The sequence below is a fragment of the Fringilla coelebs genome (genome assembly GCF_963513975.1).
Source record: "Fringilla coelebs genome assembly, chromosome: 2".
NCBI classification, from domain to species: Eukaryota; Metazoa; Chordata; class Aves; order Passeriformes; family Fringillidae; genus Fringilla; species Fringilla coelebs.
This window is the reverse complement of record NC_140029.1, coordinates 51,205,678-51,233,462: the sequence shown is the minus strand read 5'-3', so window position 1 is coordinate 51,233,462 and position 27,785 is coordinate 51,205,678. Positions and strand designations below refer to the sequence as shown.

Sequence of the window (27,785 nt, the reverse complement as noted above, 5' to 3'; positions counted from 1 at the left end):
ATGAGAGCATTTAAAAATTCCCCAGTTTAGTTATTTACAGTGTCTTGCTGGAATGATATTTTGGCCAGCCTAACTGGAAATAAAGGCAATATAAATACTTTTCTATTCTCTTTGTCAGCAATATGAAGTATTTTGCTTCCTTTATTGTTTTTTGTAGTACTATGACCCAGAGTGTGAATGCTGGAAACTCTTCAAGTAAAAAGAACTTTTTATCTCTGCACAAATATAAGTTTTGGCTCAACTGAGATTCCAGGTTCATTTCCAAATGTGCTTTGCCCTGTTAACCCTGCAGGTTGCTTTAGGTCCCATTAGCACTATACTTTGAAAACAGCATAAAAAAAAAAAAAAAAAGCCTTTAATAAACCTCCAAAAACTTACACAGCACCAGATGAAGAACATACAAGAAACCATCTTCTTAACAAAATAAGAATTCCTGGGTGCAGAGATACTTACTGGACATTAATACTTGTTTTGGCATCAGTGAAGGTTTCCAGTGCTAAATGAGTATACATTCCTGTACCAAGCAGCTGTTTAAGACTTACTGATACTCATCAACCAAATCAGATGCTTCTCATATATGCACTGACCATTGTATTGCAGTAACAACACAGCCTTAATATTTTTAGATCCTGCAGTCAGAACAGGTGTAACAAATGTAGCATCTGCCCTCTGTAAAACATTCCATGTCATCTAGAATTTAAATTTACATACTTATCTACATGGATAGCTGAAGAACTTTTGTTATCTAAGTTAAACACTTTCCCAGCAATTTGAATTGAAATCAAAAGCACAATTCATGACTTACATTATTAAAAAAATGCTTTATTTATTACTTTCAGCTTGAGACTTAAATTACTGCCCTTGCTCTAAAACAAAGTCACTATGGGCTTCATTCCTATCTGGACCATAAAGCAAGACTAGAATTGCACATGTAGCTTTTCACCAAAGCAAAAGATAAAACCCATGATATGATACCACTTCTAAAATATGCATTAACAAAACTACACTCATTCTAACAAGGCTTGTTGGTACACACTAATAAATTCAACAAATGTACAATATCTGGCATGATTTGAAATGTACAAGGATGTCAAAGAAAAACAATTGCACTTTTGTTCACAAACAGTTCACAAAATACCAATAATATTACTGGTGAACTTTTAAAAAACTTTTCAAAGCTATTATATACACCATTCTTTTGAAAAGTGTTACAGAAGTACTCTGAAACCTTCACATGAACTTATTTCATTTTTTTTCTTAATAGTGCCAATCTTCAGAGATCCTGGTAAGTTTAACTTGGCATTCTTCTCATGCAGAGATCTTCTCCCATGTCAGCCTGTCATATTTTCAGCAGCCTAGAAACAGAAAAAAAATTATCTCAGACATTAAAAGAGACATCATGTAGATTAAATTTAATCTTTTCTTGTGACTTTTTAAAATTACCTAGAGAACTTAAGGGTCTAAAAAAAAGCCACTTAGGAAATTTTTTTCTAATGAACACTACTTTTTTCTAAAAAATAATGCTGTCAGCTGCCATCACCCTTTACTAAAAGAGCCACTGCTATTCGCTTGTCTTACATCCTGTATCTGAGCAGCTTTCATCTTGTACATTTTACCCTAATACTTTCAAGAAAGGCTCAAATACATAAATATAGTCACCTTTGGAGTTTACATCATATAATTTATGGTAATTATTATCTCATCCATATAGATTAGTTATTGACACAAAACTCAGAAGAACGACTCTAATCATTACTGCATAAATCACACTACCAATTATTTGATTAATAATATTAGCATTTTTATCACTGAATAACTACAGTCAACAAAGCACAGTTGTTGAAGAATGACAGTGGTAGATTTTATACCAGTTATGGGACAAACAGGCAAAGGAGAGCAACAGGAATGGGAAACCAATAAAAGCAATGGAAGAAGTAAAACAGCCCTCAATTATTTATATACACAGTTAAATGCATATGTAAGCACACATTTAAGCATAGACACAAATACAAAATATGCATGAGCATAGAAAAATGTTAAGTTAAAAATAAAGTCTGCAGTCTTCCAGCATAGACGCAAGATACAGCTTTCCCCTTTCACCTGTCAAAAATAGCCAAATATAAAATGCAGTAGTAAAAAATCCTGTCTGTGATGTTTAGGTAGACAGTAATGAATGAAAATCTTTTAAAATGCAAGTGAGATTTTTTTTCTTTAACCATCTACTAGTTAAACAGGTAAATACACATTTATGAAAAGCCCTATATATACACATCACAAAATCCCCCCTTTCTGGTCTTTGGAAAGGTTCAAAGCAACAAGGGGATAAAAGCAATATGTTAAGATGATGTTAACAAGCTGCATGTACCTGTTTACAAGTACTGCTTCATACTCTTGGATCTGAGGTTGTAGAAATGAGGTGATACTCATTAAAGGATAAATCTATTTGTGATATTATGCAGGTAAGGGGACAAATGGTGACTATAATTAAAATTTGTGAGTTTTGGTTGTGGCCTTTTTCTTCAGAAGAGTTAGTCTATTTTATTTCTACGAATCATGTTATTTGTAACATTTCCTGTTTCATGTACAGTTGGATTCATTGCCTCCTCTATTGAACAGCTAATTTCCTCAATTTAAAAATTAGTCATATCAAAGTATAATCTCCAAACTGAAGTATAGAAAGTTGCATGTGCATCTGACTCTTAAAAACAAATTTATAAGCTTTTTAAACTAGAGCATTACCTTTAGAGCTTCTGTAGCCTTGCGCAGCTCTTTAATAACAGAAGACAGGGCTTCTGGATTTATCCCTTGTTCACAAAGCCGCACACAAATAGACAATGTCTCCATATCCAAGCCAGTGTTTAATATTCTTGAAATCTCAAACAGAACTGCAATAGAAAAAATGAAAGCACTTCAGTTTCTATAGACTATGAAATTTCAATGATCAAGATTGTTCTTCATCAACACTTAGATTCTACAGCACTTCTACAGTGTGAACATAGCAGATGTCCATTGCTGTTTGCAACAATATTCATGCTTAACCTTCCAGCATAAGCAAAAAGCTACAGCTTCTAACATAAACACCATGCTTCCCTAGTTCAGGAAATTTAATATTGGATAATAGGTTTTGAAAAAGTAAAAAAAATAACTGAAAAAATTCAACAATTAACATGCCTGCCAGTTAGGTAAAAGGTAGGCTATAAGAACACTCTGTGCTTTTGGACTCCAGACACTGATGAAGTCCTTTCTAATCTTTAGGTGTTGACGCAGTATCCTTGGCAGAGAGATGTAGGAGTTTCTCCACAACAATTGTGAGCTCTTAACAACTTTGTAGACAACAACTGCTAAATGTCTGTGTCTATCTTAAATAAAATATATACATAGTTATACAGGAAGCCTGGGCTCATAAATCTGAAGATTAGTGCACTTCCCTTATCTGCTCTCAAAAGCCTTACTTTGTCTTTAAAGCTGCCTGTTGTCCCTCCTGTCTAAACTATTCCTGCAGAAGTGGAAAGAGGAAGTACAGTCAAGTACAGTTACCAGAACTGAGATTCTTTGTCCTTCCCAAAGAAGTCACTCTCTATCTGCACAAATTGGTTTTACCCCCTGGCAGCCACAGAGGTGCCATAGTGATCCCACTGTCCTGCCTTGACTCCTGCAGCAGATCAGAGCATGAAGATCAGTGGCTGAAATGCTAATTTTTACACCAGCTCAACTCATAAAGGTCCGTACTAAAAAACCCTTTTGTAACAGCAGCTGAACCTTCGAAAGAAGGGAAAATGCTGAGAAAATAACAAATTCATAGCACATAGCACTATCCCTTGAACATTCTCCGTAGCCTCTACTCCCTCCCTCATTAGGGCATTTTCAGAGAAAGGCTCCACGTTTAACAACCCTCAACATACTGCCTGGCTGCTTTTCACCCTGCACTTAAGCTTTTGGTATAGGCATTTTGTGGAATTCCAGAGTTTCACACTACACTGAGAAACAACTCCAAAACGTGCCAGCTTTGAGTCCTCACAGTCAGGCTGAAAGTGAGCACCCCAACTTCACTCATCTGCTCGCATTTCTCACGGCTTATCAATCAATCTCCAAAGTATTTCCCAGTCCCCCTTCCCTCACATTCCCCATCCCACAACAGTACCTGAGTTGGGGGTTTATTTTTTTTTTTCCATATCAGAATCTATTTTAGTCCTGCACCACTGACTACTGCCCTCAAAGCTTTCACACTATATTGTAGTTTGCGTTTTTTTTTTTTTTTTTTTTTTGCAGTGTACTTTGGTTTTCTGACACGAGCCGCGAACAAGAACCAAAGCGGGGGGTTCAGGTCAGTTCAAGCGCTGCCGCCGACACCGGCCCAGGGCCGCCCCCTTCTCCCTCTCCCTCTCCCGAGCACTCCTGGCTTAAATCCAAGACGCACCGAGCCAGGTCACGTCATTTACATCAACCGTTACACACAGCGAGAAACAAGAGAAAATATATACTTGTGTATACACACGCATATATAAATATATACAGAGACTTTAAAAACCTAGTATTCTATGTTAAGTACCTAGCTAAATTTAAAAAAGAAACAAAACCATAAAAAGGAAAAGCCACGTCAGGTCCAAAGACACTCGCTCGGCGGGGGTTGAGCTGTTTCAGTAAGTAAAACAAAAGCTGCCACACGCTGCATCTTTCGGCAGCCGCAACCCGCGCCCCTCTTCCCAAGAGAGGCTCCGTGCGCGCGGCACACGGAGGGGCCAGGCGTTCCCTCTCCCTCTCCTCCCGCGCGTGGCTGTCCCGGGGCTGTCACGCACCGTCCATGGTCTCCCTCACGGCGTTCAGGCTGGCGGCGTTGCTCGCCATGGCGACCCCGCCGCGCCCGGAACCGGAACGCCGCGCGCTCTCCCGGGCCCGCCAGCCCCACGTGACGGCCCGGCGCAGCGCGAGCGCGGCGGGGGCGGGCTTTCTTTGAATTCGTGCGGCGGCGGCGCTGGCGATTGGCCCGTTCGAGAGGGGGGCAGCTCTGCCATTGGCCCGACGGCGCACACCGCGCTCCGTGATTGGTCAGATCCCGCAGAGGAGGCGGGGCTGGTTAAAGGGCCGCCCGGCGCGGCGGAGCGGGAGCGGCGCGGGGTTGGCGGCGGCTGGGTAACGGCGGCAGGTGGCTGTGCCCGCATCCTCGGCATTCCCCATTCCCGGCTCACCCGGCACTCCCGGCATCGCCTCCTCGGCAGCGGCGCTTAGGAGAGCGGCGAGCGGCTCGGCGCGGTGGCACCGTCCCGGGGAGAAGTGTGAGGAGGGGCTCAGCGGGTCCGCTTCCCCCGGGGTTCCCGTTCCCTTCGCGGCCGGAGGCGCGGGAGCGGCCGGGGCCCGGAGGTGCCTCCTGCCCGAGCCCCGCGAGGGCCGGGGCGGCCCCCGGCCCGTTGAGGCGGAGGGCGGGCGGTTTTAGAGCCCGGGCGGAGCGGAACCCGCCCGGGGCGTTATTGCTGCTCCGGCCGCTGGTGCTGTTTGGTCACTTCGGGTGCTTAGTTGGGGGTTTTTTGTTTGTTTTTGGATTTTTCTCTTTGCTTGTTGCTTTGCCCTTGTTTGGCTGTTCGCTCGGCTTTTCTTAATCCCTCTTTTCATGTTCTTTCTTAACTCGTTTTCGTAGTTTCTCTTTGTTTGCAGTTGTTCATACCAGCCTTATTTAACAACTTTATGTCGTTAGGTCCAACCCATAGCTAACTTCGTTTTTGAAATGTTACTGGTTCCTTAAAATTATTAATTCTCTCTGCCTAAAGCCTTCAGGGTGGCCCTAAAATGTCAAAAGTGTGATTTCGTTGTTTTCCTTAATTTTGCTCTCCCTGTTTTTCAGGTATAGCTTAGTGTTATGGGTGATACAGAGGAAGCTAAAATGCAGGTAACACCAGAAACTCCAGGACGAGGCCCAATCCTGAATCCTTTTGAAAGTCCCAGTGATTATTACACCCTTCAGGAGCAGATTGTTTCCAGTCCTTCGATCTTTAAGTCAACGAAATCCTCCTCTGTAAGTTCTAGTCGTTAGTTGTGTAACTGTACAGATGCACTGCTAATATTTTCAAATGCATTAAAAGGGGTATTTTATTTAGTGTACTTCAACATATGTACCTGTGGGAACTCAGCACATTGCTCCTGGTGTCCAGAGCTACTGAGAGAGCCCTTGTGGGGCCCGGGAGCCTTAGAATGTTGCCAAAAGTACCTGGTGGCTTGATTTTGACCCTTCGAGAGATGTACCACCTGTATATGGGGGTATGAGAATCACTGAGGTTTAAAAGGTATAGAAATAGTATAATTACAGAGGAAAACACAGATTTTAAGATTTTGGTACAAGAGAGTTATGGAGACAAGATGAAGGAAATTGAGCCTTCCTTCCTCATGTCTTCCATTTTCTGTGTGACGCGGATATTTTTTGATAAGTTCTTGGTGAAAGTACACTTGGTAATAAAAATGATAAGTATTAGAGACAAAAGGTAAATAAGATTTACGTAGTTTTTGTTATAAAAAGATGCGACCGCCGTGTGGGCAGTCAGAGTGCCTTTGGCTGCCTTCCTGGCCAGACCCTGGCTGGGCAGAAAGAAAACTTTGTAGATAAGAAATAATAAACAACCTTGAAGACCGAACCTGAGAGTCCAGCCTCGTCCTTTGGAGCCCGATAGGAGCGAACCCATCTCACCCGTGTCTGGGCAGAGACAGACAACAGCCGGCCCAGACATGTACCAAGCTAAAGAACTTTGGTGACATTTGGAGTTTCTTCTCGTTACAGAGCTATGCTGCTTTTAAATCCTAATATTGCCACTTAAGTCTTCCTCCCTGCCTAAATTTATTTTGTCTTTAGATATTAGCCATTGAGCGCTAAAACCTATCTAAAAGTAAATAAAGACTAGTTGTTGGATGTAGTACTGTGGTCCTACTTACAGTGCAGAAAACCAGTTTCTACTTAGATGCTGAGTAGGCTGGTTGAAAATAAAACTTAATTGCACTTATGTTGTGAGTTATTTGTGTATTCTAGTGAATGATTTTTTGCATCTATAACTGGTTTTTTTTCATTGCAAATTACGTACTGATTTGCAGTTGAAATTATTTTCTGATAAGCAGTAAAGGTGAATCTGCTAATGAATCTAAAAAGACTCACCTGGTGGATAATTTTCCAAATACATTTGAACAGTGCTTTGTTAAATAAAGGGGTGACGCTTCTTATTTCTGAATTGGATTTTGTTGTGCCCTGTGTATGGCATTTATGAGGGAGGCATTGCAGGATGTACGGGCATTGCAGCTCTGGTCTTCTTTGAAAGAGTAACTGAAAGGAAGACTTCTCTATTATTTGGATAACTTGGGTTAGGATACTGAGTTTCTGTGGAACTACAGTTTGGATTGAAGAAGCAATTTAAGTTCATCTCAAGTTATGTATCTTTAGTAGACCTGTGTGTAGAAATTGAGAAGAAACTGACACCTCTGTGAATACCAGCTGTAACATTACCCTTAATGTTATGTTATTAATCATTGCAATATTACTACCAGCAGGATAAGAAGCCTGACTGACTTACTTTTTTTTTAGAGTAAGTAATTTAAATAGAAGCACTTTTGATTGTTTCTGACAGAAACTATATGGAAGCTCGATTGTATTGTTCCATTGAGATTTGTCCTATGGTTTTATTTTTATCTCTTTAGAACAGCAAGCATTAAGATGCCTGTTTCTTTCTTTAGACACCTGGAAAATTCAGATGGTCTATTGATCAGCTTGCCCTGATAAATCCTGTGGAAATAGATTCTGAAGACATTCGACGCCAAGCGATGTATTTGAGCCGTGCCAGGTAACTTACAATCTGTTTTTATGCAGCTAACTTAGCTTTAACACTAAAACAGGCAACCTGTTTGTGTTTCAACACCCTCGTCATAAAAACTTACTGTTTTTAGTGTCTGACTGAACCTACATCTCTCTTTTTGAATAATAAAAGCTGTAGGACTATTACTGTCTCCAGCTGTATCTGACTCACCAGGTCTTAATATTTCCTGTCCTTTCCTGCTTTTTTATACCTTTTAAAGCCTAATGTTTTTAGGGAGTTAATTACATTGTTTCTAGAACCTTACTCAGACAAGCTAACTTTAATGGAGATGACTTGGGTGACAATTCCAGCGATGAGGTGTCACATGGCATATAGATATAAACATGCATTGTCTCAGTGAGTCCTTTCAGTCTGTCCCAATGTTTCATAATCACTGTGGTTCATTTTTTTAATAAATCATCTGCTGTGACTAGAAAGAGGCTAGTTTGACTACGTACAGACTTGCTGTGTCCATGCTAGCGTGTTTCAGTGCATACACATCCGTGAATCCACAGTGATTGTATGCTTGTTTTTTGGTACTGTAACTCTGCAAGAGCCTCCATAGATCTGTCACTTTGGCATCATCTAGATGTTACTGAAGGTGGCATGTCCAAACACTGATATATTTGAAGTTTGAGAGGCATAAAAGAGAGAGCTGGGGGAGTTTATGTATTTGTCACATCTGTGTGTGCTTGTGTATCTAATAATATCTTGTTATCTGACTGATATCTAAAATTATTCAAGGGTAATTCATGTATATGAACTGTGAATGAAAGTATTAGGTGGTTCAGCTAAGAAAATGATGAACATTTATAAGCTTCAAAAAATTTTACAGTAAATTACACTGTAGTAAGGTGAAAGTCAGGCTTGAAGGTGACCGTTAGAGGAAATATAAATATAGAACCTCACACATCATGAAGTAACTACAATATTTTTTTAAAAACAAGCTGCCTAAGAAAATATAGTCATTGTTAGAAACTGAAAAATGATAGAAACTGAAAAAGCTGTGGTGTACTGGGTATTGGACTACAGAGAACTCTGTGCTGGGAAAGTGGGCTTTGTCAGGAATTTGAGAGCAAATTCCAGGAGTGTTTTCAGTTGCCCTTTAATTCCTTACACCTCAGTTTTTTAGTCTGCTTGGTTTTATAGTGCAAGTCTAATCTCATGTGAATTTTAATAGTAAAATACATTCATATGAAATTATTTTGGAAGATCAGTTATGATTGAGTTTTTGTCCAGACATGCTGAGTAAACAGAATATTTGCTGTTATTTACTTTTAAATGGTACAAATATTTTTCAAATGAACTGAATTGAGAAGTGCATTTATATTTCTAAATTTATGTATGAGATCATTGCATGTAAGAGTAAAAACATCTTAAGATTTACAGTTTAGTGCAATTTAATTTATAAAGCTCCTCTTGAGCAGCTATAAATCATTATATGGACTTTACATCTGTTCCTACTTATGTGATGGTTTTGATAATTGAGTTGTTTTTCATTTGTTACTTAGAATTGATAAGGACACAGAAGACCGAAGGCAGAAGGCTATTGATGAGGTAATAAAACTTCATGCTATCAAATATTGATTTGTCTACAGAAAAGATCCACATCTTTTACAGGATTTCCAAACCCAGAAGCCTATTATATTTCAGTAAGAAAGTAATTTTGCACCCTCATCCCTTGCAGTTGTAGTTGGAATCCACACGCTCCTTTTCTTCCCCTCTTCTTTCAGACACATGTAGGTCAAAACAAGAGATTTTTTCTTTTGTTTTTCTTGGCTAGTGGCTATAATGTGGTAATGTGGCTATGATACAGCTCTTACTAACTTCCAGTTAGAAACAATGATTGAGAATTTGAGAGTTTACAGTAACACTTGGAGCAATACTGCATTTTTTGAAATATTGGTGAATTTGTGTGGGTTTTTTTTTTTTTTTAATTCTTCCAAAGCTTGTTTTGTTGGATGGAAGACTTTATTCTGGTAGCTTGTATTTTCCCATCCATTTTTCATTTTGTTTTTCACTATTCATTTGGCTAACAAAGAAGGAAAAGTGAAGGATTTAAAATATTCACTACAGAAATCTTCAATGTTATTTTTAATTAAAAAATAAATAAGTCTCTGGTAGGCAGGTCTATCACTTTCTGTCTCTACAAACAAAAAATGCTTTATGATTCCGTAAAGGAACTGTGTAGTTGACCTGCAGCTAAGATACTTGAACAATTTGCATTAAAAGGGGTATTTCCTCTTTGTGAGGAAACCTAATGGATTATGCAGCTGAACAGCTTGAAACCCTGTCTCAGATAAAAGTTACACCTTTCATAGCTGCATGTTTCAAGGTAAGTTTTTTTCATTTGCTTTGAGTCTTGCCTTTATTTGAGAACAGGATTTGCCATGTGTTTCTTGAAGCTTTGTAATAGTGTTTGTCTCCTCAGCATCAGGGTGTTTCTCAGTGCAGCTGTGATGGTAGACAGTTTCTCATTCACAAAAAAGGACTGAACTGCCAGTACTCAAGTGTTTTGCCACTAACTAGTTTAGCCAAATACACTGACACTAATAATGTTGCCAAAAAGCCTTGGTTTATCTCTTTTACTGTTACTGCAGTGTCTGTCACTTCTGTGAAATGCTCAATTGTCAAAATAAAGCTTAACAAACTGAAAAATTAAAACTAATTATTTTTAAACTACTATGCAAGAAGCATGGTAGTGACAATTAAATTTTTTAAATGAGTAATTACTATTAAATGAAACTTGTGTGTCCTTTTCACTCTGCAGACTTGAAGGATCTGAGGTACAATGGGTCTTAATGAACATAGGGGTCTTCAAATCAAATTGTTTTTTCCTTAACCTCTTTGGGCCTAAAATAATGCAATGTTCTGTTTTTTTTTCTTGTTCAGGGTAGTAGTCTAAATTTAAGTTGAAAGTTTTTAAAAGTGCTGAGATGGTTTGTTTCTGTTCTACTCCAGTTTTTCACAAAAAAACTCATAGTTCCTTCTCCTTGGATTGAAAACGAAGGCAAGCAAGTTTCTCATTTTAATTCAACTAAATGTAAGTTGCTTTTGTGTGTCCACCCAAAATAGTATAGCTTTTGGAGAATTTATCAAGCATAATTTTTTTTTTAACCTCAATTTAAATTTTAAGAACCAGGGATAAAATATGGCACAACTGATTGATTTTTCAGCGGTTGTTGTCAAGTGCTTTTTTTTGTTTAAAAATTATTTATTAATTAAAAGTCTTGTATAATTTTCCTTTTTGTTATTCTTGGTCTTTGTTCTTAATTTTTTTTCAGTTAATAGTCTGTCTGCAAGCATTTTAATTTGCACACAAAACTTTGTATCTGTAACTGTCAACTGTGTTGATACCAGTAATAGCCAAGTCTTCTACTTCCCTTTTTTCTTCAGATATTTGCACCTCTTCTTATTCCAATGCTTTCCTCACAATATAGTATACTGGAAATAAAATTCTGTATTCTTTTACTAGTAGTATAAATTCCTATTGTCATCCTGCTAGCTCAGTGCCACTACTGGTGGGTTTTCTAAATTTGCTTAATTTATGCCACTGTTAGATTTTGTTCTTAATGGTCTTATTGAATTTTATATATAACCAGCAGAATACAGAACAAATTGATTACAAGATGGAAAATGTGAGCTATAAAGTACTGTTTGCATGCCCTGTTGTTTGGTATCAAAGTCTTAAATAAGTGGAGATTTTTGGGAAGATTTGGAAAAGGCTAAGCTGTTAAATTTTTTATCAAGGAGGTCCAGCTTGGGAATAGGTTTTTTTAAATAATTGTCCACTGTAATATGGTCACTTTAAGGGTAGGGGACATAAGGCATAATCTGAAATCTGGTAAAGTGAATGGAGAAAGAAAATAGTCTAATGTGTTCTTCAGCTGCATTAAAAAAAAATTGAAGTGTATCGTCACGTTTTTCCAGTCCAGACAGAATGATTTTCTGGAAATCATTCCATTTCTGTTTTACTTGAACACAGCCTGTTTACCTAAGCATGAACTAGTTTGTTTTAAATTGCTGTCATGTAGAGACAACGTTTTAGGCAACGTTGATGCTACTAAGTATTCTAACCTAATGTTGCTACATTTCAAAACTATGTGCAGTGCATGTTTAAATTTAAGTTTTATGTTTTCCAGCCATAGATGTAAATAACATTTCCCCCATTGGAAGACAGCTGAGCTTGCAGCCTGGGAAAAACAATGGTGAGTAAAAGGCAATGACTAAAATTACGGGCTTTCTCTGAACAAAAATAATCCATTTTTAATGGATATTTAATTTCAAAAGAAAATTATTTGTTTGTTACTGTTACTGTAGAAGTAGTTTTTCTTGAACTGTACGGTACTGTTAATTTTAATATCCATTTCTCATAGGAATTTAATTCTATTATACTCTGTTGTATTTTTTCAAGTAAAAAAATAAGTCCCCTGTAGACTGTGGAGTGCATTTTTTCCAACGCAGTGTCTGCACTTTTTCTGGATTTAAAAGTGAATGTGAGCTTCAGATTTACAAGTAAATTACATTTTTGAAAAACCTTTAATATGCTGAATTGTTTTGGGTTAGAGACTCATGATTATTTTCTATGCCAAATAAATATCAGAAATCTTAATACATCTTTTAAACTCTATATTTTTAGATAAATAGGTACTGTTTTTCCCCAAGGTATTTTGATTGTTTTGCCACTTCATTTTGAATACTTCCTTTCTTCAGAGACCTCTCTTCTCAGTTAACGTAACAGCCTCTTAGAGGCATTCTTAAAACTCTTGGGTTTTTATCTCTATGCCTAGTGTGCTGCATGCAGTGTTGTCAAATCAGAATCGTACTTTAATTAATACTTTTCCTTATTGCAACTGTAATGTAAATACCTCAATTGCAGTGCAATTTGAAAGTGATTTTTGTTTCTACAGCTTTAGCAAAAGGTCACTGTAAGCTAATTTTGTTGGTTTTATTCGTTGCAGCTGCCTGCCAGACAGTGCTGTCCTTGCCAGTGGATTTTAATTTAGAGAAAATACTTGGTATGTCATGTAATATCTAAATTAAATTATGAATGTCTAAATAGAAAACTTGGTTTTGTATTGTTGCCTGGGTTTGTCTTGTGAAATACTAAAAAGTAAATGTATGGATGAAGGTTTTATGTATTCTAAATAGACAATTACTGCATGACTGGAAATTGTTCTGCCTTCAGATGGTTGAGTGAAGACCTCATTGCCTTCTACAATTTCCTCAAGAGGGGAAGAGAAGGGGCAGGCAGTGGTCTCTTTTTCTCTGGTGACCACTGATAGGACCTGAGGGAATGGCCTGAAGTTGTATCAGGGGAGGTTTAGGTTGTAAATCAGAGGGTGGTTGGGCACTGGAAGAGGCTCCCCCGGGAAGTGGTCACCGCACCAGCCTGACAGAGTTAAAGAAGCATTTGGCCATTGCTCTGAGGGACATGGTGTGACTCTTGGGAGGTCCTGTGCAGGGCCAGGAGTTGGACTTAAATGATCCCTGTGTGTCCTTTCCAGCTCAGGATGCTCTATTGCTCTATGATTCTAGATAGCCTGTGCCTCTCCCAAACACACAAACAGAGCAGTAATTTGTCTTACCAGAGCTGTTTGTACAGATGCCAGTCAGGAGTCTCAAAGCCCAACCTTGCCTTGAGTAAAGCTGAGCTGTAACTGGCTTTACTGTATCTGAAACCATAGTGGGTGCTAGAAGTTGTGTGGTGGCAGAAAAGCCATGACTGCAGAGTGAGGAGGCAGGAGTCCAAATTATCTGTCTGATTATAAGTGCTGCATCAAGCAATTGCTGCTGCCTTCTCAGGCAAGGGGGCTGGAAGGGCCTGATCTTACAGCTCATAGGTGGGAACAGTGGGTACAGCCAGCTCAGAGCATTTTGGCTGCATGCTCCCATCCCAGTGCTGAAATTCAGAACCATGACTGTGGGCCAGCAAAACATATTTTTTGCCTTTGTTTTGTATCTTAACAAATGCTTCCATCAATACATAGTTTGGGAGTTGATGAAAAATTTCTCCTACAGGGAATATCCAACTAGAATAGAACAAGAGAAGAAAATCTAAAATGATCTGGTAAACCTGAGCATATTTTAATGGGTTTTAGTTTATACTTTCCTACTGTAAACAGCTAACTACTTGTATTTTCTTCAAGTCTAATCTGGCTTGTCTCCGGATGTATCATGAAGACCATCAAAGCATATGGGAGATGTGAGAAAGAGTCTAGGTTTGCTTGGGTAGTAAAATAATCCCTGTTTGACATCTCAGATGTGAGGAATAATACAGTTCTGGAGAAAGATCAATAAGTATATAGGAGCCAATATTTTTTTTTTTTTAATTCAGACTTTAGTATTAAGGGATGATAGGCAGAAGTGGAATGACCCATAGTAGACAGAGGTGACGTTTTGTCGGGATGACAAGCAATTCTTTGGGATAGGTGCCTAAACAGATTAATTAGTTGGTAAATTAGATTAAATGTTTTAATTTATTTATATATGTCTCTGTAATGGAATTTTTTTTTTCTGCATTCATATTGGAAACAATTTTTCCCCCACATTTCTAGGTGAATATATTAGAACTGATGAATTCGCAGATCAGTCTCAGGAAAATCTGAGTTCTTCATCACTCAGAAGAAAGCTGTTTTTAGAAGAGAATGGGAATGTATCTGCATGTTTGTCCCCTTCTTTGCATAGTCCATGTGGTAGTCAGCCACTTGGAGTGCTTTGTTCTATCGAATTATCTCCAGTCCGGTGCAGAAGCCCCCTGGACACATCTAGTTCAGTAAGTAGACTGTTTTGTAGGCTGAGTAGGATGTACTTTATGGGCTAGTAGGAGTTAGACTAAAACTTGGGGCCTTTTTTCTTCAAATTCTGAAAAAAATATGTGAACAAAAGTCCTGAATGAATATGTTACTGACTTTTTGTTATTTCAAATTATTTTGTTATGCTGGTCTTCTTTTGTATTGGGAATTATGTTTTAATTTTGTTATGAAAAGGGAGTAGGAATTAAAATATACAAAAGACTTGCTGAAAGCATGTTAAAACCTTTTTTTCCCCATAAAATGTGTCTACGAAAAAGTCTTGTTTAAATCCATGAATTGTTGCCTATAATAACAATTGATATGAACATGTGATATAATTATATTTCCTTTAAATCTCATAAGCTCGTTTATAGTGAAAGAAATGTCTTGTGGGTCTTTGAAGTGCAGTGCTAAATATGCCTTTTTCTTTCCCATTGGCCAGAGTTTTCAGATGAATAGACATTTATTAGACCACAGAACAAAATGTCCATTTTTTAAATTAAACAAGATGAACCTTATCCGCGTGTGGACATAGCTAAAGTGGTTTAGGTGATGTATTTTCATCTGTGTGGTGGTTTGAAGTGCATGGAAAAAACCTACCTACACTAGGATAGTGTAGCTTAAAAAAAAAGGTAACCTAGTAAAGAATTCCTACAATATAATTATAGGGCCAGAATTGATGTGTGGGTGAGGGGGTGGGTTTTGGTTTGGGTTTGTTTTTTATTGTTGTTGTTTTGTTGTTGGTTTTTTGGAGGTTTGTTGTTGTTGTTGTTTGGGGGTTTTTTTGGTTTTTTTTTATTTGCATGATAATCTTAAGCAAGGTCATTCTCTTTTCTTAAAAAGAAACACTTTTGTATCTACTGCTGAATTAAGTAGATTGGATTATATTAAAATATAAATAGTGGCTGACTTTTATCTGCAGTGATATGAGTAAGAAATGTAGATTAAACACTTGACTAGATACATAGCATTAATTCCCTATTTACATTTCTCATAGTTCTTAAGTGTAGTGGATAAAATAGTCCTAGCTGGTACTAAGTGACAGTTTGTGTCCATTGCTTTTTTCCCTATGTGGAGGCAAAAGGTCCAGGTGAAGAGCTGCAATTGGAATAGTTAAGCTAAACTAGAGCTTGTCATTGTAAAGGATTAGTCCTTCCCAGTGCTGCCATATTAAGCATTTGAGTTAGAACAATTTTATATATGCATGTTAGCCACAGTTAACATTATGAAAACAATGCTCTCTGGGTTTGATGATTTTTTTAAAATTTTTTTTCCCCTTCTTTTTTCTGAAGGGTCAGTTTTCATCAAGTCCTATTCAGGGAGGAGCAAGAGCTTATAGTCTAGGAAGTATAACCAGTCCCCCATTTACAGAGGGCTCTCCTGCACCTAATAGTTCTCCGGCTTTTTCACCGATTGCTTTTCACATAAGAAAAACACCACTCTCAGGTATGGTTTAATTGTATATGTATTACTCTATCTTGAGTAATATATTTTTTATTATAAAAACTCCTAAATTCTTACTGGAATGCTTTTCTGTTTGGAAATGAGTTTCTGTGCTTGGCAGACCAGCAGTCTCCTGTATAACACATCTACTGTTCAGCAGTGAAATATGTGAAACAATGAAATGTATATGCTTGCAACTGATCAGCTAGGGAAAATATTTCAGAAGGCACTGAGACCCAATAAGGATGAAGAAAAGTTAAAAGAGTTAATTTAATCTAGTGTTGGGAGGGTTTTAAAGCCACATGCCTGAATTTAGTCAGGTTACAATTCTGATTTGGCCAGCCTGAAGCATTTTAATGTCAATGGGCAAAGAATGTTTAGCTTGAGCTTTCAAATCATGCCATCATGAAGATTATTTGAAATCAAATGACTAATGAAGAAATCACAAACATTTTATGTCTTCATTGCTCTAGAAAATGTCACTTTTTCATGCTGTGTCCATACCTGGTAAGGCTTAATGCCTTATTTATACATGATTATACAGGTTTGGTATGATTATACACATTTATACACATGTTTTGATTAATAGTATTTTACACCATTATATATGGAGGTTGCACAGGTGTTTTCTCACTTGTTTGATCCTAAACTTCATTACTGCCAAAAAATTTAAATGCTATAGATTGTGTATTGACATTCGTTTAGGAAAAAACTAATGAGGCACTAATGGACTACACTAAGCCAGCCTTCATCCATTTCCCTTTGAATACTGTATCGTAATGACATTTAAAAATACAAGGTCTCCAATACAGCAAGTCATGTCATAGAAAAGAGATTTGATGGGATAAAAACTTGACTTTACCATGTACCATGGTAAAATGTACCATGGGTGATGGGTTTGGTTTTTGGGTTTGCTTGTTTGGTTGGGTTGGGAGGCAACAGTCAGTGAAATATTCTGTAGTGAAATTCTCTGTAGTTAGCTATAAATTATTCAGTGGACTGCAGGGCCTTGAGAATTATGAGTTTTTCTATCAGATGTCAGGTGAAGTTAAACTTTGTTCATTTTTTTTCAGGCCAAAGAAAATTTACATTTCGTTCTCCAGATATTCCTTCTTCCTCAAATAGAATGACACCCCCAAGTACAAGAAATCCTGACATAGATGGTTGTTCTCCAATTAAAAATTGCTCTCCTATGAGACTTGGAGCCTGTAGAGGAACTGCCCAGTATCAGACTTCTGTCATTACAATACCAATTGCAGTTGAGAATCATGAGGATGAGGAAGACAAGGAAAACACTTCTCCAGCAGAAGCAGCAGAAGCTCGGTTCCCAGAAATGGATAATGGAATAAAGGTACATCAGGAAGACAGTGATACTTTTGCACAGGGTACACATCTCGTGGTGGCAACTGTGTCTGTTGCACCAGATCACTCAGAAGGTTGTCATGAAAGGTTGTCATCATTTCAGGATATAGAAGGCTTAAAGGAAAATAATACTGTAGACATGGCTGATGCAACTGAAGAGTCAGAGGAAAACACTTGGATGAAAGAAGCAATTGGCAGCAGCAATACACCAATGACCAGCTTTATGACAGGCATTACTTTCAGTATTGAAAGCTCTCGCATGTGCATGTCACCTCTTGCAGAAAGCAGTGCAATTCCTTGTGACAACAGTGGTATTCAGGTAAAAATACGTTTTTTGGTTTCTCTGGTTTCTCTGTAAAACTGAGCTCAACATAACTTGGAATACGTACACTAATCTGGAAGAAATTGTTATTTTCTCTTATTGGATATGGCATCCAGGCGGTATCATGACTTTTTTCCCTTCCCTTCGTCCCCTTTTTTGGTGGAGTTAGCATAGCAATTATATTTATGTTGCTATGTACATTAGTATATTTAACTTGATCCAAACTAATGCTAACAGACATGTTCACAATTTGCTTTTGTTATTAACTAGTCGTAGTTGGTTTGTTGGATTAAGTTCTGTTAATCAAATGCAAATCATACCAGGTATCTGAGGGATTTATTTGTGTTAAATGACAGTACACTTTTCAAGCCCTGCTTTTTGGTTTCAGGTGGACAGTGGTTACAATACACAGACTTGTGGAAACAGCATTATGGATACTGCAGGGGCTGAAAACAGTTGCAGAGAAAATGATGTGAACACTGTTGTGTTTCAGAATAAATCTCAGCTGCTTAGAGCAAAGGTAGGAGTTGTGGTTAAAATGTGATAGGCTTCCCATCTAAAGCATCCATTCCCTATTGTATTTGGTTTCAGGGAGCCTGAGAGGAGAGACTGTCAGATGATAATAAAGATGGTAATGTAGTGTCGGTTCAGAGACTATATTGAATAACTGCAGGACAAATATCTTAAACTGGAAAAAAAAATTAATGTTTTATGATAAAAGCAAAGGCTGTTTTGGAGGAAACTGAGGTATACATGCATGAATAGTAGTAGTGAGGCTGTTCATGACTATTGTAGTCTATAATTTTTGTTTCTTTTGTTCTTGTTGCTTCATTTATTGCTAAGTTTTAAACATGTGCCTGTGGAGAAGGATGTTTCTGGAGAAAAACTAACTGCTGCTAATTTTTATAAACTTAGTGTTGCGTCCTAGAGCATACCTGGCATGCTGACTTGGTGGGGAACTTTCTGCATGGGTACAGTCTTTTTACAAGCCCTTTGAGGACCTATCTGAAGCACACATTACAAATGATAATACATATCTAGCAAAGCTCTCAACCCCTTAATCTTGTGACTGATGGGAAAGAGTTCTACTTCTTCCAGAGACTTGGAAGCAAGGCTAGTTTCTTTGGAGAAGAGAGCAAAGATCATCTCCTCTCAGTAATTATGGTCACATGATGCTACAAACTTAGTAGTCTATGGTCTGCTATGTCTTGAAAGTCCTTCAGGGGGAGACAGTACTGACCATTAGTACCAGATTATAAAAAAACCTCAAGTAAACCCATTCAGCCCTGACTTCACTTCTGAATGTGACATGCTAAAAGCCACTTCTCTGCCAAGAGGAAGTGCTGACTGTTGGTGTCTTACAGACCACTGATATCAAATTTTAAACTGCCCTTACAAGAACAATAGATATTTTGTCATTAACTTCTAAAAATACTCATCTAATTTCCTGCCCTTGTCACTCTGTTGGACAAGGATTTTATGTGTGCATGTACCTGCCAGAATCACTTGTCTGGTATCAACCCACCTAGAGGGACTTGCCAATGCCACACAGCTGCCTTTTCCCACTGTTAGTCCTTGAACTTCTGGATCCTGACTAAGCCAAATTTGGCTCTTTAGATTAGGAGTAAAGTGTGAAGGCATTAAGTGCTTCATTCAGATCTTACAGCTGAGAACCCCAGGGAATGAAAAGAAAAAAGCCCAGACATTGCTGGCTGAAAGATTCAAGTCGGGCTCATTCAGACATTCATGTGAGCCCTTGAAATGAGGTAGTTCTTGCAGACAGCATGTTTTAAATACCTATGTAGAGAAAATGTGTTACTTCATTTTTTTCTCATTTCAGAAGGGTAGAGTTGGTACTTAAGTATTTACTATACTTGAAGTTTTTAGGTAGTAATCTTGGATCTTGTTTCTTTTGGAGCATTTCTGTTAAAATTGTTTTTAAACTAATTTTTTCTTATTCACCTAGGACTGTTCTGTTTTAAACCATAAGGACCATCAATTGCTGAGAACAAACTCTCCAGAAAAGCAATCCTGTTTTCAAAAAGCCAAAACACATAGCACAGTATTTAGTCAAAATGCGACTTGCAACATTCATGCTTGGAAACATAAAAATGAAAATCAAGTTCGGGGATTTCACAAAAGTGGTATGTAGTTTTCTGATAGAGAACTTAATCTGTGGTGTCTAATAAATTTTTATACGTATGACCTCAATTACCTGGATTATATATACTATTTTGCTTTTCTAATGCAAATGTAATAAACTGTTTGATATATATTTAAGGGAGTTTTTAAATAATGTGGGATTTTTCAGGTCTTATTAAGAAATTTATTAGTGTCATTAAGTGATCCTTTTTGAAAATTAAAGTGTCTAGATTTGGTACAGAGAAACAACAGGTTTATTTTCAGAATTGTGTCGCTGTCAAGGCAGTCACGACACAAAGTAGAGACCACAAGCAGTCTCAGTTGGCAACTCTTTATTTTTGAACATGGCTGATCTTTTATACACTTTCCAGTTGTTTATGCTTCTTCTACCTGAACTATTGGTCACAACAAATCAACATAATTCTATTGGTGTAACTTATGGTGATTTAACTAACTTTCTAAAAATACTTTGTCCAGCTGCAAAGGTCTTATCTTTTTTCAGTTCCTCACTTCTCTTGGTCTCCTTGGTGACAGCCTTTGAGAGAGCTCCTTATCAGCCTTTTCTTGCTTCTTCTCGCTCCTTTAGCTGACAGGCCCGCTGTCAGCCCCTTCCACAATTCCCCCTTTTTGTTTTTGAACTGTAAATACAGCTGCTATGGATTTTTGCAGGGCCCTTTGCAAAAATCCAAGCCGACAGGGGAAACACAAAACCACAATCACAACCATCAACAAAATTAACATTCCCATTCTTAATACAATCATTCCTGTTCGTCACCCATTTATAAATTTCTTTACTTTATTCTTAAGACTGATGAAATACATGTCCTGATATATGGTCTTAGCCAGTGTCATCCGCATGTTTCGCTTTAACTGCGGAATCATCCATCCTGTCCCTTCCTGCGTGCTCCAGATAGGGTTTTACACAGCGAGCAGGAACCCATCGGGGACCATTATCTGTTAAAACACAAGCATAACCCCTCCCCCAGGTTATTAGTTCCACTGGACCAGACCACATACCTGTAATTAAGTCCTTGACCCATACTTTAACATTTCTATGAAAATCTGGTTGCTTAGAATGCAAAGAGGAAAAATGGTAAAAGATTGGAGATAACTGTGAGTCAGGTAGGGGACGCAAAAAGTTTAACACATAAACAGCTTTATCCAATCTTATTTGAGGTGACTCCTGTTGCATTCCCCCTCTTTGTTTTTGAACCTGACGTTTAGGAAGACCGTGAGCTCTTTCAATGATTGCTTGGCCCGTGGGGACATGTGGAACACCTGTTGAATGCTCAATGCCCCAAGCACGAAAGAATGCTTGCATTTTCTGCGAAGCATATGCTGGGCCATTATCTGTTTTTACATGACATGGAACACCTAAGATAGAAAAGGCATGATAAAAATGATGAATCGCATCACAAGTTTTTTCTCCTGTGAATGCTGAAGCAACCATTGCATGAGAAAAGGTATCAACTGTGACATGAACATATTCAAAGCGACCAAATTCTGGCATTTTTGTAACATCAGTTTGCCATTCCTCTAAAGCAGAAAGACCCCTAGGGTTGGTACCATAATACTGAGTGACATGAGTCATGTGACAGTCAGGACAAGAAGAAAGAATTGATTTTGCTTCACCGGGAGACAATTTAAATTGCTGCTGTAAAGCTTGAGCACTCTGATGAAAAAATTGATGTGACAAAATTTCCTTCTGCAATACATTAGGTACAGTTTTGATTGAAGCAGCAGCTACTAAAGAATCTACATAGGCATTGCCTTCAACAAAAAATCCAGGTAATGATGTATGGCTGCAACTGTGCATGATGAAGGATGTTTTCGAGCACCAATAACTGTCCACAACTACTAAACAGTGGTTTCTCTTGAATATTATACAAAACTGCTTGATCTAGATGCTTAACCAAATTGGCAACATAAATGGAATCAGTAACTATATTTACAGAACCAGGAAATAAAGTGAAAGCCAAAAGAACAGCACAAAGTTCAGCCAGTTGAGGAGATCCCTGCTGAATCATTGTCTCATATTCCCAGTGATCATCCTTTTTCCAAGCCACAGCTGCTTTTCCAGTTTTCCCGGATCCATCTGTAAAAACTGCCATACCTTCCACTGGAACAGGAGAACAAATTTGTTTCCCTTCAAAAGGAATCTCTTTGGCCAGTTTTAGAACAGGATGAGAAGGCAAATGGTATTTTATTTGGCATGTAAAACAAGATAAGGCAGATTGCAACTCATGATTATTTTGAAAGCACCATTCAAAATACCACTGTTGTACAGGTATTACAATGGTCACAGGGTCCTGTCCCAAAATCTCGTGACAACGCCTGCGGCCTTTGATGATAATATCTGCAAAAAGCTCATAAAGTCCTGGAGCTGTTTTCCGAGATCTGAAAGATAAAAATATCCATTCCAGAATATGCAGTTGATCTTCCCAATTATCACTCCACTGACACAGTATTCCACATGGTATTTCATGGTCTTTCAAAATAAACAAAAAACGCACTCAGTCCCCATCCTATCGGACCATAGGCATCAAGGGGCACTTTACATATTTCTTTGGTTAGAATGGTTACTTATAGGATCGCCATTTTTGTAGGATCGGTGGGAGAAAAGTGGCACTCCAATATGGGTGATCAGCAGATCTCGTTTATTGATCAGTAGTCACATACATTTATATTAGATTTAATGAAGTTCATACATAATGCAAAGCTGAGCTCAGGATTGGTTGGTTTACTTATCATCCATTTATACCTACTTCTACATTCTTTTAGGTTTTTCATTGCAACTATTGAAACTATTCTTCCTATTCTGGCAAGGCACTACCCTCCTACATCCTCATGTTGCAGCAAGGTTATTATGGCCCAGTTTTGTCATTGGACACTGACTGCTGACTCTCAGGCCTGTGTCCTTCTCAGTTTGTTAATGGTATTGTGTCTATGTGCCCTCTCTCAGCTAGCCAAATGTCTACAAAGCTCTCTCAAGGGGCACTTTACATATTTCTTTGGTTAGAATGGTTACTGTTTCGGCGGTGGGTGTATCAATCCCTGCGGACCCACTTGTTGCCCCTGAGTATTGTTCGCAAATGGGTAGCTTTGTAATGCTGGGAACGCTCATATTTGCTGTTGTGGTATTTGTTTCCCCATGCGCCCCTTCGCGCTCTTCTTTGGGTTTCCCGGCAATAGCTGACCATTTGCGTGATATTTACTCCTGCATTGTTTAGCATAATGCCCAAATTTAGCACAGCAATTGCATACAATAGCACTGCTTGCACTTGGCTTAGATGTCGTTTTCCAGGCAGTACACTCTGACGTTACATGCCCTTGTTGACCACAATTATAGCATTTTGCTGAAGGTCTTAGAACTGCAGCAAGAGCTGCCATTTTATGCTTGACTGAACCAACTTTTGAGCAAGCAGTAACCATTTCAGGCAATGTGGGTTCCCCAGGTAAGGTGTCGATAATTTTTCTGCAGTCTGGGTTTGCATTTTCTTTAATCAATTGGATACGCAATTTGTGTTGCAAAGTTTCATCATCTACCTGTTTCTCAATAGCTGCAGCAAGCTTTTCTACAAATTGCAAAAATGGTTCTCTTGTACCTTGTTGAATAGTAACATATCTCTGTTTTGGAGCTGCCATTTCCATTGTTTTGATTAAAGCATTCATGCCAATTTGCTGAGCTTGTGCCAAAATTGAAGGATCCCACCTTGCCTGTAAATCCGGGCTAGCAAAAGGCCCAGTGCCCAGTAAAGCATCAACACCAACAGCATGACGAGGGTCGTGCTGAGGCAACTGCATATTTGTTAAAGCCGTGCGCTCAGCCACTCGCCTCCAGGTGTCTTGGAATACACCGTATTGTACTGACTAGAATAAGATGGTTGCAAGATGCATGATGTCATAAGGTGCAAGCAGATCTGCATTAATTACACGTACTAATTGCATTACCTCTGAAGAATTAGTACCGTACTGAGCCACTTTCGACTGGAGATCTTGCACAACCCTCCAGGCAAAGATGTGATGACTGTCATCCTGTCCTGTTCCAGGAGCTGCTTTAAAAACTGGAAAAGCCATAGGGTTATCGCAAGCAACATTTGCATTGGCACTGTTCTCCTGAGGTACTCTTGCAGCACCTAATTTTTCTATGACGTCCCAATTCTTTTCTTTAACTGCTTTCCTTCTAACAAATTCCTAAAACTCCTGAGGATGTCGAGGAAGCACAGTTACTTGACATGGGGGCAAAGTCCATGGGGCAGTAGGGCTAGAGCTACTAGAAGGTAAACTGACAGGCCCCAACTCAGGTGTTACTGCGGGCGACTCATCACTTGATTCGCTGTTGCTGTCACTGTCAGGTTAGGGAGGATACGACTTTGCAGGTTGTTCAAGCAGCTCAGAGAGAAGCGAGGGGGCAGATGGCTGGACTGGAGCAGAGGGAAGCGGGGGGGCAGATGGGTTTCTTTCTCTGTTAAAGACATTTCAGCTAACTGGCGTAATGGTGTGGTATATACAGGCATCATCGCGAGCTGCTGCGCAGGTGTGAGATAAGGAGGTTTAGGGGTCTGATAAGGAGCCACTATGGCAGGTTGCCCAGAAGTTTTGGCAGCTTTCCCAGAAGCTTTGGCAGCCTCTCCAGAAACTCTGGCAGCTTTCCCAGAAGCTTTGGTAGCCTGCCTGGTAACTTGCATGGCACCCAGACTTTCACACAGTTCCCCATCAGAGGCCCCCTCTGCCTCATCCCCCCCGTCAGTTTCTGTTATCAGCCCGGACTCTTTGTCCGCGCCCCACTCTGCTTGTCATCGTTCTGTTTTCCATTCTTTCAATGCCTCAAAGAGCGACCCTCAAGTCACCACTAGATCGACAACAGTTTTATCTCCCGCTCGGATGACTTCCCACAGTCTGCCCCCGACTCTTTTCCATGCTTTAACACTAAATGTTGTGTCAGGATCAGTGCCAAAATCCTGTGATTTAGCCCACAGCAATATGCTACGAAGGGCATAGTCAGAAGTATTAATTCCCTTATTTCTTAACAAGCCTTTCCATGTAGCCAAAACATTTTCTTCCTCTTTAGACAAATTACGTCCCATTATTACTAGTTGGTGGCTCACCTACTTCCAGGTGTCTTGATAGGAGAAAATCAGGTTCGGACCTCCTTGTGACTTCCACCGGCCACTCTCAGCTGCACCAACGCTGCCTCCCCCACTGCGTCCCAGTGGGTCACGGTTGCCAATTGCTGGGACCCCGTCTGGGTCCAAGCCGAGGATGTTCTTGAGGGTGTTATATCACGCCAGCGATCACCAGATGTCGCTGTCGAGGCGGTCACGACACAAAGCAGAGACCACAAGCAGTCTCAGTTGGCAACTCTATTTTTGAACATGGCTGATCTTTTATACACTTTCCAGTTGTTTATGCTTCTTCTACCTGAACTATCAGTCACAACAAATCAACATAATTCTATTGATGTAACTTATGGTGACTTAACTAACTTTCTAAAAATACTTCATCCAGCTGCAAAGGTCTTATCTTTCTTCAATTCCTCAATTCTCTTGGTCTCCTTGGTGACGGCCTTGGAGAGAGCCTTTTCTTGCTTCTTCTCGCTCCTTTAGCTGACAGGCCCACTGTCAGCCCCTTCCACAGAATTGTATTCCTTCTGTGACTAGGGTGGATTCCATGAGCAGCCTAGGATAACTTGCATAGGAACAAGTATAACTGCAAATTCACTTACATTTTAAGATTTGTCCCTCCTAAAGGCATGAGGGACATTGGTCTTTGTGGGAAAGAAAAAGTGGAAGGGGTATTAATCTGGTTTTGGATTGCTTTTTTCCAACCAGATATATTGTGTGGCTTCATAAATACTACCACTAGTACCAAGAGTAAGTCACTGGACAGAAGTGAACTGCTGGGGTGTGATGAGAACAAATGCCAAGTTTAGTTCTCTTAGAAATATAAAATGAGGTTTATGTCAAAAGAAGTTGTTTAATAATTCTCTTAACAGCTTTTTCCTTGGTTTGACATAAATCTGTGATGTTAGTTAGGTTTAAGTAGTATGTATTACTGGTTACCTGAAAATTAAAAGCTAGTGTTGTGGCTTTGGTAATTGTTTTAGTACTAAACTTGGAGTTGATCACCTGACACTACCAGTGTCAGAATAACTGTCCAAATTGATGCTCTGGTACTCTTTGGAACGAACCTAAGAAGGTGCAATAAGATTCATTGGTCTCAGTACTATCACTAAGAAAATGGTGCAGCCTTTCTTAATTCCTAGTATTATTATGTTGCTTACAGAAATTACCAAACTACTTAGATAAATCCTTAAAAAAAAATTAAGGATTATTTTAACTTTAGCATGCCATTTATTGCCAAAAGTATTAATACAAGCAAACCTTTGATCCTTTCAAGAAAACCATCAGTTAATCAAAATGATGGATTGAAGGCGGGGGGGGGGGGGGGGGGGGTCGTCAGAAGCCCAGAACTCCCTTTGTGTAATCAAATCAGATTTAGTTGAATTTGCTTGTATTTGTTTAAAAGAACCTTCTGGAATTTATAAATGTGAATAGGGGGAAAAAATCCATTGGCTAATCTTGTGGCCCTGGTGACCAAGAGGGAAAGAAGAGATAAGGGATCCACTGATATTTCTGAGCTCTGTTTATGTAGAGCTCTGGTAAACTTCATTCAACTAATGAAAAGGAGAAGTCCATTCTAAGAAGTGTTCCAGGTGAAGCAGTCATAATCTCTTTTCATAGCACGGATGTCCCAGGATACTGGATGTTCTGTTTTCTGTTCTATTCCACAACCCACAGAAAAGCTTTTACCAAAGTGACAGACGGTGGCTGATGAGCAGCTGTTGGCACACTAGGCCTGAAACCTACTGGTCGTATTGGTCAGATCTAAATTTGAAAGCAAGACAGCATTTAAAAAAAAATCTCAAAAGGGGAGGTGTGAACAGAATCTCTTGAAATACTTCCATTAATAATTTCCTAGTGAAGGCTTTCTAAAAAGTATATTTAAGAAAAAGGGAAACGTCTGTCCACATCACTTGATTGTAGTTCTCACATTGCAAAAATAAATATAAAAAAATTTACTTTAGAAATCTGTCATCTTAGCACGAATTCTAGCGTCATTATAGTGCAAGGGATTTCATATCTCCAGGGCCTTGTACCTCCTTGAAGTTCCTTCGCTATGCAGCTCCTCTGTGCGCTGCCTGTCCCTGGTCCTTGCAGCAGTCATCTGACTCCTCTTCTTCACAGCCAACAAATCCATCTCTCTTCACAGCCAGCTAACAAACGCCATCTCTCTATTCAGCTAGCCAACCTACTCTTTTGTAGCACTTGCTCTTAATTGGATACAGGTATGGCTTGTTAAGATCTGGGCCTGTTTCTAATCTTTAGTAATTGGTTCTGCGGCAACTCTTCAGGTGTGAGACTACCTTCTGCACTATTTTCTTACATTCCATCTCTCCAGAGAAATCTAATGAGCAAACATGATGTGTATTATTTTTACTTCTGTAGAAATACAGAAGTATTTAATCACTATTTCTGTAATGCACGTGGGATTGACGGTAATGGAATCTAGTATCCTATATTAGCTGTTTCATTGTCTTCACACAGTGCTCTACTAGAAGCTGGAAATACACTGAATTGATAACTGTTAAGGAATGAATTTTGTTAAAAGTAGGAGATGAACTCAGACTTCTGGAAAACAAATTTTAGAGAAGAGGGCCTTAAAAATATTCTTAGCTTTAGTTTCTGAGTTTTGTCACTCAAAAGCAAGATATACCTTGTCTGAGTTTTTAAAGTTATGTATGACCTTGTGTCATTTCTGTTTCTCATGATAATTCTAACAACAGTCCGTTGAAAGGACTATACAAAGGATTTATTTTTGCAATGGTGATTACTAAAA

The 27,785-nt window shown here is 38.9% G+C and overlaps 2 protein-coding genes across 2 annotated transcripts; one reads left to right on the top strand and one right to left on the bottom strand.

The window, feature by feature from the left end:
- Positions 1-807: 807 nt before the first annotated feature.
- MZT1 (mitotic spindle organizing protein 1) lies at positions 808-4,906 on the bottom strand. The gene is made up of 3 exons (XM_084224719.1): positions 4,797-4,906; positions 2,740-2,885; positions 808-1,355 (listed from the first exon to the last, which is right to left on the bottom strand). Exons 1-3 carry the CDS (start codon positions 4,843-4,845, stop codon positions 1,332-1,334), a joined length of 219 nt encoding a protein of 72 aa, XP_084080845.1. The 5' UTR covers positions 4,846-4,906; the 3' UTR covers positions 808-1,331.
- A 945-nt stretch (positions 4,907-5,851) lies between these two features.
- On the top strand, positions 5,852-19,938 carry BORA (BORA aurora kinase A activator; the record flags this gene model as incomplete). Its single annotated transcript, XM_084226709.1, has 11 exons — positions 5,852-6,007; positions 7,705-7,811; positions 9,335-9,380; positions 10,785-10,866; positions 11,966-12,031; positions 12,785-12,841; positions 14,381-14,598; positions 15,910-16,063; positions 17,134-17,741; positions 18,133-18,264; positions 19,711-19,938. 11 exons carry the CDS (start codon positions 5,852-5,854, stop codon positions 19,894-19,896), a joined length of 1,812 nt encoding a protein of 603 aa, XP_084082835.1. The 3' UTR covers positions 19,897-19,938.
- Between the last annotated feature and the right edge of the window lie 7,847 nt (positions 19,939-27,785).